Below are 10,892 nucleotides of genomic sequence, written 5' to 3'. Positions count from 1 at the left end.
TCTCCCACCGCTCTGGGCAGCAGGGCACTCACCTCTGTCTGTACCATGGCTGGCCGCTGTGTCCTTAACATTTTGACAGTCTGGAAGATATCTACAACCCCCTCGTAGCGCATCCTCTCCAGCACGATGCTCAGTGTGATGAACACGCCCGTGCGCCCGACCCCAGCGCTGTGCAGAGGGAGCAGGAGGTGCAGTCAGAGACCCGCCAGCCTCAGTGAGAGCTGCCTCCCTCCCAGCCCTGTTCCTTGGAGCAATGCCATATGCCCAGCCAAGTGGAGCCAAGAGAGGCTAAGGGGACACTGCCAGCCAGAAGTGCCCTCCCAGCCTATTGGGGACCACAGATTCAGTCTTTGTGGATCAAGCACCATGCCCTGCCAAAGGATTCTTCTAAGGAACTTTACATCAGAAGGAGCAGGGTGCTGCCTTCATCTCATCTGGCAGAAATGCTGTCAGTGACATACCAGGATATCATCTCCTCATTTGTTCCCACTCACCTGCAGTGCACCGTGATGGGCCCATCCTGCCCAAACTGTTCCTTGGTCTTGTGCACCTGCCCAATGAAGTCGATGAAGCCCTCTCCTGTCTTTGGCACTCCCTGCTCAGGCCAGTCTGTGAACTGGAACTGGCGGATGGTCCGTGACTGGCCGTCCTGCGGGGACAGGGTTGTTACATGGAAACTGTAGGTGAGGGGACAATGAGAGGTGCTTGCTTTGCTCCCCTTTTTTCTGGTGACCTGCTCCCTGACCCCTGGCCCTGGCTAGGTGAGTGCACAGACCACAGTGAGCCCAGACACACCTCGCACCCCTCCCCAAGTTTTCAGGCCCTTGTGGTTCAACATTCTGCACCCATTTTGCATCCAGCTCTAGGGGATCCAATGTTAAACCCTGGCCTATATGTGCAGCACAGGCAAGGCAGGGTCTGGTGCTGATAGAGATCGGCGAGTTGCTCACAGGAGCCAACACAGCTGGCAAGGAAGGAACTTGCAGTGAGAGCAGTGGCAGGTGTGGGCAGTGGCACCTCGTGCTGCAGTGTTTGGCAGCTCCTTGCTTTCCGGTCCCTCCTGGAGCTGATGCATGCTCCCCTCACTGCCCAGGGCTGGCAGAAGCATAGGAGATAGGAAGCCAGAAGGGACACTCACCCTGGCATCTGTGACTTTGAATTCCCGTAGGATGTACTGAGGCATGTTGTATTCTGCCATGGGATCTACCACAAAGTACTGGTATCGGGCAGAACGCTCTGCAGGCCAGTACTGATGGCACTTCTCCTGCGGGTGAGGAGCACAGTGAGATGTTAGCACTGACACACCGCTGCACCTCCCTCCTGCTCCCTGGGCTGTGGGAGCACAGGGCCATGGAGGGTGGCCTGGAGCAGCTGGTGCTGGGGACAGACTGAAGTGACACCCATACAGCCCCTTTCTCCCCCACGCAGGATTCATACCCGGCCCATCTCACGCAGCTTTGTCAGCATCACCACGATGGTGGAGTTGTGCTCCCAGAGCATTCGCCAGAAATCCTCTGTGGTCTCGGCCAGTGGTCCCTGCGTGGCGATGTAGGCCTTCTGCTGCCTGCGACAAACAGACAGTGCTCAGAGCAGCCCTGGGAGAGCTGGAGGCAGAACCCTGTGCTGCAGGGCTGACAACACAGCTGCAGGAGATCAGATGGGTCTCCAGGGCTGACCATAGGTACCATGGGAAGGATAAACCTGCCCAGCCTGTGTCTGCTGGGTGCAATAGGTACCTCCAGGTACAGGATCCAGAAGAGCTGCTGGTCCCTCCCAAGTGATTGACTGCAACACCCAACTCCCTTCCCATTACACGAGAAGGGACAGAGGAAATGAATCAGGTCACCTTGATCGCACACACCAGCTAGTAATTAGGGCAGTGTGGAAACCAATACCATTTTGCAACCTTTTTAGAGGCTTCCAAAGTTGTCTGCTGTTCCAAGAGAGCATCCTGCAAAGTGCCCTGTGTGATAGCAGTTTAGTGTGTCCTGTGTTACCTGCCCCATCTCCAGTGAAAGCTGACCACGCTCTGTCCTGCTCTCCCAAACCCTCCTGGTGCACTTCTGCAGCTATTAGGATCACACACACTGCAGCTTTAGCCACACAGCTTTGTGCTGATGGAACAAAGAAGCACTGACTGCTTTCCACCTAGTCTTAAGGATCAGGCAACATCCCTACCACAATGAGATTTGGGCAATTCCTGGTAGTGCCAGCCCCAAACAGCTGCTTTCCCTGTGAGCCTCCTGACCATCTCTCTACCACAGCCATACATGGGCTGCCAGCTGTGCCCAGTGCCAGCAGATGGCACAGCCACTGTAGCCCCCAAGGATGTCATATCATTGCCTCGGAGTGGGGAGAACAGTGAGTGGTGCACAGCCAGGGCAGCTTAAAGGCTCTGGTGACCCTGAGAAGGGCCAACTCTGACATGCTGGCTCTTTGGTTTGTGAGTGCCCAGCCTGGCATGCTGTGCTGCCCATGTGGCTGCTCAGAGGCAGGTCCCTGGGCTAGTTGCACCACTGTAGGGTGCCGGAGCCTGTGGGATGAGGGGCAGCATCTGCCCACCACATGCCTCAGCTCCCTGCCAGCGCTCCAAGTTAATGAGCAACAGGATAGCTGTAATGTGCATGGTGAAGACAGGGGCTGCCTCGGGGTGGATTTATATGACATCATAAAAAGCAGGGAGTAGGAGTGCATGTTGAAACAAAAGAGCTAATAAAGATGTAGCATCAGGGATGTCTGCAGCACCTTGGGCCAACCGATCTCTTTAGTTAACACTAAGGAAGATCGCTCTGTTCAAATGAAAGGACAGGAAGAGCTAACAATGTTCTTTAGGGATGGGGTAGGTAGCACATGAAATGGTGACACCTGCTGTGCTGGCATCCCTCTGCATGGCACTGCCGAGTGGCAAAGTCAGCATTGCTCTTGATCAGCTGTGGCATAGCAGCTGCCAGGCACCTGACATCTGTCCCCTTGGCACTGCCTGCTGCTCCTGGGAGATCACCAGCCCACCAGCAGCGTTTGGGCAAAGCCACATCCATCACTGCGTTACCCACTGCTGTGCTGGATGAGCCTGCTGCAGTGCTGCAGAGATAGCAGGAGGGAGTCCTCTAAGTGTGTCGTTGGGATCTGGCCTGGATTACCATCTGAGGACTTGCTGGGAAGGAGTCATGACCACTTGGCTGTCTTTGTGCATTCTGCTGGCACTTTGCATTGGAGAAAGCGATGCCAGCTGTAAGTATCATTGCCCTGCTAGATCTCAATTTGTGCTTTCTAAAAGGGATCCTGGGGAGCAGAACCCGGTGATAAGCTCCCCAGTGTCCAGCATCAGCCCTGCCTGAGGATCCAGACTCCCCAGAGTCAAGACATGGCTGAATGAGCCCTGGGCTCCTGCATGGATTAGCCACACAGTTCAAGCACATGCTGTTTGCTGTAGCTAGCAAAGGGCTGCAGATTTGCATTACGTGCTGCAGAAATAAAATACATGCCAAGAGATGTCTACCAGAAGGTCCTATAACTACCGCAGCTGCCTGCAGAAGCTCATGCCTGAGCCATGTGGACATCTGTCTCTAGCAATACAAACAAGCCTGGCAACTCTCACTCACTAGCAGTCTTCACACACTGTAACTATGTGCATGAAGCTTCTGTGAGGACGGACAGAGATAAAATGCAGCAAAATGGTCCCCCAGCTTGCTTCCAGGTAGCCAGGATCAATCCTTGGCAAAGAGGAGAAGGCAGATCAGCCCAGGTGTCCTATGTGGCTCTTACCTGTACCCATCGATGAAGCTGGCATTGATGTAGTCAGAGCCCTCGACACCCCGGATGGGCTGCAGGCAGACTCTCGTCAGCTCGTAGGGCATGATGTTCACGAGGCGGTTCTTGAATTTGTTGCATGGGAGGTTGGCACTGATGAAACGTGAGGTATGTGCTTTAGAGTTGGCCAGCAGCTGAAAGAGGAGGAGAGAAGTCAGACGCTGCTGGGCACAGAGCAGACTGGGCTAAAACTGAGACCCTGGCAGCAGGGCAGACAGAGGCCCCAGGCATGTACCCATGGTCCCTCCTCTCACTGAGGCCATCCCTTGGCGAGCAGATCCTTCCAGCAGTAGTGGTTCCCTTCCAGTGAGCACCGAGGGGAAACCACAGGTGAATACCTGAAGCTGCACACAGTGGAGCTGAGACTCACCCCAGCTCTCTGACCCACAAAGGACCACGATACGAAGCCATGCACCTTGCTGAACCAGGGACACGCACTTGGTGCAATCGGGGAAGGAAGGAAGGAAGCCTTTCTGTCTTCCAGCAGCATCCCATTATTTACTTCTCACCCCAGAAGAACCCAAGAAAAATGTGAGAACTGTGATATATTCAGGCAAAGAAGATCTATTCTGGGTTACTGCGAGACAATTTATGGTTCTCTTTGAGCCCTGTAAATTGGAGTCATGGTAAACGTGTTATTTAGATATGCTGGCAGAGACATTCAATCAGAAGCCTTTTTTTTCCCCCTTCCTCTTTCCAAGACTCCCCCAGCATCCCCAGAGCCACCCTTCTCTTTGTGTGCGGAAGCAGCTGCCCTTTGCTCACTGCAAGAGGAAAAGGCCCTCTTTGGGATGCGATGCAGACCCCAGAACAGAGCTGATCAGCTTTTCCTAATTTACACAGGAAGTCAATGTTTTGCCTCTCCTGCTCCTTTGTCATTTGGTAATGACAAACAGGGTGAAGCTGTATTGCTGCAGTTCATTTCAAAGCCTGTATGGTCTGCTACCTCCCTGCATGAACCATATTCTCCTGCATGAGTTCACTGGACTAATGCACGTCACCTGAGAACACGGGCGCTTACCAAGGCTCATTTCCTTCTCCAACGCTGCAATAAATATTTGCAGCAGGCAGTTTCAAATACAGATAGCAAAACGTGGGCATGGCTTCTTAAAAAGAGTCCGCCTTAAAACTCTGCTTCACCAATTCTAAACACTGAGGCTTGGCGTCTAGGTGGTTAAAAAATAACAGAGCTCAGCATTGAAGAAATGAGGCTATAAACGTCTCACATATTTAAATTGGAGCCGTTTCCAGACAAGTTGTTCACAGTAACATCAATTATCACTAACACGATCTGCATCTGATTTCAGATGCAGCTCCTGCCGCACAGTGAACCCAGAGCAGAACACGCTGCTGAGAACTGTGCATCCATCTGCCTTTTATATTCTCCCCAGAAGCTGCCAATCCAGGGGGGACCATGGCCGACACAAGCTTTACAATTCAAATATACTTTAAATCACTGTGTACCTGGTTTAGAAACACACAAAAGAATAAGTGCCTGCAATGAGCCACGTCTCTGCTCTCCCAGCCCCTGGATGAGTGTTTTGGTGAGGCTGTGTGCACAGGGACATGGTCCTGGGGAAGGGACAACGGGGCTGTCACTGACCTTGAATTCCAGCTCCATCGCAGTGACGCTCTCTCCTGGAGGCACCTGGGTCAGTTTCTGGATGTGAGCGAAGAGGTTGCGTGCAGGCACTTCGGTATTTCCACATGTCACTGCTTCCAGCAGTGCATCATGGATAAAGATGTATTGGTCCTCTGTCTGCACCATGTAGTTGCGCTGCGAGCGCATGCACGTCACGTGCCCGTAGATGTCCACCGTCTTTTCATGCTTCATCCTCTCCAGCATGGCATCAATGACAATGAAGCAACCAGTTCGGCCCACGCCAGCGCTGCGGGAACAAAGCATGAGATGATGCTGAGTCCTACGGATGCTGGGCAAGCTCTGCTCTCACTTAGCACAGCTCCTGGCTCTACAGCGCAGGCTAATGAGCTGAGCCCCATTAAGAGGTGACAGGAGGAGTGAATGCGGCATGGGAAGGTGTGAGAAGCTGCTCAGCCCTTCTGTTATGCCCCTTGGCCAGAAGGAGCAGAAAGGACACTGCTGGTGGGATGATGGAAGGAGAGATGTGCTTAACAGCCAGGAGAGCAACAACATATGTGTGTGTGGAGTTGGAAAACCTGAAATCCAAGCTAGGCTCCAGCACCAGGGAAGCCCATAAACACCAAGCCTGCTTGTTTCCTAACCTGGGTGACTGTTTCCTAACCCATAAAACAAGGGCAGTCAGACCTGGAGGGGGAAGCAGAACTGTGAGTTTATGCATTTCTATGCTGAGCTCTTTGCTCAAAAACTGGGCACCTCTCTGCACCTGTTGTAAGGGGAGCAGCAACCCCCAAACTGCTCACCCAGAGAACACCCCAAAAACAAGACATGCTGTTGTGATGCGTAAACGTGGGCAGAGGTATGGAGCCAGACATTTCCTCATTTATGGTGCAAGTCAGATCCTTAACAGGGCTTTAATACAGCTTGTTTGTGTGTTAATTATACCCCACTCCCATCTGAAACAGAGCATGAAAGGAGAGCATTAAGCACTGCTGATAAGGCGTACACTGGAACAGCAATGATGGAGTGGTTTGTTCAGTAATAGTCCCCACTTGGCTGGTAGAGATAAATCTTGCTTGGATGGGATGCCGAGCCTTAGCAGACTAATATTTTCCCTTAAGGAGCTCCCTTTCTACCCTGCTAGAGAGCTTGACTGTAAATACTGTGTGTGAATGTTGGCACAGGTCACTGCATGCACGTCTGTCAGCGATGTGCTTCTGAACGGTACCACCTACTTATGCTGGGCTCAGAACATTTCATTTTTAAACTGTGCTTGCATTTTTGCAGGAAAGGTGTGTTTTGAGACCATACAGCAGCACGGTTTAGCCTGAAGTAGCAGAAGCAATACAAACTTCACCACTGCACGGCTGCTTCTAATTGCTGAGCTGTTCCCCTCACAAGCACACAGCGCAGCTCACACTGCTGAGAAACCTTCCTACAGGAGCAGGAGATACCACTGTTAGGTGGACAGATCCAGTGGGCAGATGCCCTGGAGTAGCTTTGTGAATGCACTGTCCTACCTGCAATGGACAACCATGGGCCCAGCATCTGGTGGGTTACAGGTCTTGACACGTCTCAGGAAAGCAAGGAATGGGGTGGGGTACTCTGGGACACCATGATCAGGCCATGCTGTGAACTGGAACTGGCGCACCTCCCGCTTCTCACTGGAGCCATTCTGTTGAGGACAAAGAGAAGTGTTGTGTGAGGACAGTCTCATCCTAGCAGGGGAACACACTGATGTGCCTGCACAGCCACAGCCACAGCTCAGTAGGAAGCAGGCACAGAGGGGCTGCAGCACTGGAACAAAACTAGCTGGGCAAGGGCCGGGAACCAGATACCTCCCTGGAGAGTGAATGGGTCCCCAGAGCTTCAAACAGGCTTTGTACTGCTGTGACACACTGCTGCTGGTGCTGCCCCCAGGGGTTTCCCAAACACCAATGAGGTTTGGGCACCTGCCTCTGCCTGCGGCTGTGTTTGGGGTTGTGCTGCACCCCACAGCCCCTGCCAGTGCCATACCTTGTACAGGGCAAAGGTTCGGACTGTGTAGGTCGCCAGCTCAACAGTGTCCAGCAGTGTGACCTGGATCATCCCATAGGTTTCCGTACCGCGGCTCGGCCAGTACTGGTCACACTTCACCTGTGAGGAGGAGAGGACAAAAGGTTAGTGTCTGGACAGTGGGTAAGGAACAGGGAGGGATGAAGGTAAAAGAGAGGTACTGTCTGGCTGGTCCCAAACACTCCAAATTTCCTCCTGGAGTCGCCGGCAGCAAGGCAGCACACCCTTGGCTCCTTTTCACCAGATTCATGCGCAAAGAGAGGACTTTCCTCTGGTGGGAAGCAGCGCAGGGTACTGGCAATGAAGGCACTGTGCAGCAGTGACTTGTGCCTATTGTCATTTCTCCTTTTGCCTCCCCTTTGGGAAGACAGGAGCCTCTGAGGCTGTGCAGGCAGCATCCCCTGCCTGGGGAGATGGCAGCTGCAGCGGCAGGAAGAGCTGCTGCTCCCAGCTCCTACTGCACGCCTGCTTGGCACAGAGCCCTAACACATCCCCAGGGATGTGCCCTCCTGCTCCTTCATCTCCCCGTGACTCTCTCCCTGTTCACCTGCTGATGCCCTCCTCCCCCTCTGCTTTTCACAGCTCAGCATTTGCAAAGTACTCCTCCAGCTCTGCAGTCTCCATCCCTGAGCTCCCTAATGTAATTTGGTGCCCTGAGCTCCCACCCACAGAGCGCAGCACCCACCTGCAAGCACCACACTGAGGATGGCTGCCTGCCCTAAAAGAGAGGAGTGAATGGAAGATCATCTGTGCTTGTCAAGGAGCAGTAAACTTCATTATTAGCTGAGTGTGTTTACAGGGGAATGTGTGGGAAGGGAAACAACGGGCTTAATTAGAAATCAATGAACTTCTGCTTTTTAATTGAAGGTGCTTTAAGCAGGGTGGGGTTCTGTGCTCTGGCTCTGTGAGCAGTGCAGCCCAGGCTCTGAGGGCTGCATCTACCCCATCTACCCCGGCTTCTGGGGCGGCTCTCAGGGTGCCCTGCCCTGGCAGAAGCTCCTGTCCCAAGGCTGCCCCATGGGTGCCCATCAGCCACCTGAGAGTCCTTCTCCCAGCCTGGGAACAATGCAGCATCCTATGAGCTCTGTGCCAAGCTGTCCCTCAATGCAGAGTGCAGGGGGCGCTGCAGGTGACTGGCACAGCATATCCCCATGTCTGACCCGTGCCATGAGGACAGCGGTGCCCTCCTTCCACCCACATGCTCTACGCCACGTGTGCTTAAGCACAGAACAAACTTCAGAGGAGTTCCCTGTGAGGGATAATAGCAGCGCCTGGGCTGGTAATTGAAAATTATTTATTCATGACCAGATAAGAGTCAGTCACATTTTCTGCCAAATTTACCCATAATGTTTATGCCCCATTTTCAAGCTCTGTAAATTTTATGCTGAAGCCGATGCGCTGTGGCACTAAAGCAGATAAGAGATGTTTTCTTCTGGCAGCGCTTGCTTCTCATTAACTTAAGGAACACAGCAATATCCTGAACAGCCACTTATGGCAGCTTTACCGAGTGGTTCCCGGCCCTCCCTTTTGATGCCCCGTGCCCAACAACAGCCGGGCACCTCTCAGCTCCTGGTCTGGCTCCAGAGCTCCAGCTGGCACCGCTGCCCATGGCCTCCTGCCCTGGATCCACCTGTCTGGAGACAAAGCACCAAGAGGGGCTGCACCTCAAGTATGAGCCTGGTGCTGGGACAGGAGATCTCCCCTCCCTCTGCTCTGCTGCTCTTCTGGGGATAGCCCAGGGTGGGAGAAACCCTGCTTTAATGCTGCTCTAGTGCAACACGCCCCGGCTGGGACACACCGCGCTCACAGCTCCGGGAGAGCTAATCTACAATGTGTGTTTCTGAACTGCCACTGAATGATTCTGAAACTGATTGTAAAGCTTTGAAGGTAGCTAAATTGCACAATTCAGCCATTTCTATCCTTTATGTGTCTCTCGCTTTGTGAAAACATGAAAAAGGGAGGATGATTTGGACCATCAAGCCAGCTGAAATTGCAGACCATAAAAGCTGATGCTCTTTAAAGATTTTTTTTTTTCTCCCCTGCAGCTTGGGAGCCCTTTAAAGCAGCGTCACCCCCACAGGGCTGCAAAGCTGGTGCTGGTGCTGGGCAGCTTATCTGCAGGCAGCAGCACTGAGAGCACTTGGCCACGTGGCCCCACGGCTGAAGACACAGCCCTGTGCCTGGGACTTGCAAGGAAGGTCACTTTTGTGTAAGGTCATAAGGTGGCCATACCTGGAGCAGAGCCCCCAGCAGCACACCCAGCCATGCAGGCAGCCTGCAGCCTCCATCAGGGCTCTGGTCACCCCCTGCCCACAATGGGATCTCGTCCTGCCACCAGAGCCTGCCCTGCTGCACGCACCGTGACTGGGACAGAAACCAGCACCCCCAGTCACCAGCACCGCGGGAGGTAATTATAGGATGACACAATGGGAGTGTGCTTATGGGGAGATAATGCACAGCTCAGTAGCACAGACGTGACAGGCAAAGAGAAGTGCCTGTGGGGTCACAGGGAACCTGTTATCTCAGAGAAACACTCACCATGCGAGTGCCTTCCCCCAACCAAGCAGCCCAGAAGCTGAGTGAGTCAGGACTCCGGGCACAGATTTGCTTGGCAACCTACAAGGGTTTTCCTCACACTTCAAACATATGCCACACAAACGCTACAACACAAAACAAGTCCCTGTATGACCTGTGCTGCGGGGGGCGGCCATCTGCACCTTCAGACCCCACTGAGCTCAGCGCTGAGTGTGTTCCCCTCCCCGCTGGGGCAGCACACAGCCAGGCTGGACCTCTTGGAGGCAGCTCCTGTCCAAGGAGCGCTGCTTTCCCCTGCAGGCTGCAGGGCATCTGCTGAGCCGGGGAAGCCTGTGAACAAAGCCTATTTTTGTACAGGCAGGAAAAGCAGATCTGTTTTGCCATGGTGATCTGTTGCTCCAGCTGCTTCCTCACAGCCAGCGTGGGCTGGGACACCCCTGTGAGCAATTCGGCGCTGAAGCTTTGAAATGGAGGAGAGCACGCGGGCAAAAGTTTCTAGTGAACCCAAACTTGACAGCTTCTGCTTCTCAAGAAGGATCTTATTGGGCTAAAAATAGCCAATGCTTCACAGCTTGAGCGCACAGCCCCTTCTCCTGCCGTTGGTATGGCAACGCTAAAATATTCCTCAAGCACAAACGCTCACCACTAGAATTTTTACAATTTGGAACAAGCGGAGCCACCTCTTGCTCAGGCAGGCTGTGCCCAAAGGGTGTATCGGGGTCCGAGAGCCCTCAGGTCACAGCTTATCAACTCCTGCCTCAGGGCTGAACAAGGATTGCTGTCGTGAGCTCCATTTGCAGTGAAGGCTCTGCTCCGCTCCTTCCCCTCTGCCTCGCGCTCTCCCCACGGTCTGCAGGCAGCTTTGCATTTATTACATCAGAATATCTAATCT

The 10,892-nt window shown here is 53.4% G+C and overlaps 1 protein-coding gene and 1 long non-coding RNA gene across 9 annotated transcripts in view; one reads left to right on the top strand and one right to left on the bottom strand.

The window, feature by feature from the left end:
- PTPRF (protein tyrosine phosphatase receptor type F) overlaps window positions 1-10,892 on the bottom strand; it is a 332,284-nt gene that overhangs the window by 1,794 nt on the left and 319,598 nt on the right. For 7 of the 8 annotated variants that reach the window (XM_032446277.1, XM_032446280.1, XM_032446281.1 and 4 more), the window contains one exon: window positions 7,265-7,546. In XM_032446277.1, the coding sequence (XP_032302168.1) occupies window positions 7,280-7,546 (267 nt within the window). In that variant the 3' untranslated portion in view covers window positions 7,265-7,279. Of the gene's footprint in view, window positions 1-32; window positions 169-494; window positions 650-1,138; window positions 1,265-1,437; window positions 1,565-3,765; window positions 3,945-5,413; window positions 5,700-6,930; window positions 7,086-7,264; window positions 7,547-10,892 lie in introns of those variants that run through there. The other variant, XM_032446282.1, reaches the window with a different exon arrangement.
- LOC107317433 lies at window positions 7,485-9,486 on the top strand. Its single transcript, XR_001556883.1, has 2 exons — window positions 7,485-7,569; window positions 8,048-9,486. It is a non-coding gene; the product is annotated as an uncharacterized LOC107317433 (long non-coding RNA).

The sequence above is a fragment of the Coturnix japonica genome, chromosome 8 (genome assembly GCF_001577835.2).
Source record: "Coturnix japonica isolate 7356 chromosome 8, Coturnix japonica 2.1, whole genome shotgun sequence".
Classification (NCBI taxonomy): domain Eukaryota; kingdom Metazoa; phylum Chordata; class Aves; order Galliformes; family Phasianidae; genus Coturnix; species Coturnix japonica.
This window is presented reverse-complemented; position numbering and strand designations above follow the sequence as displayed.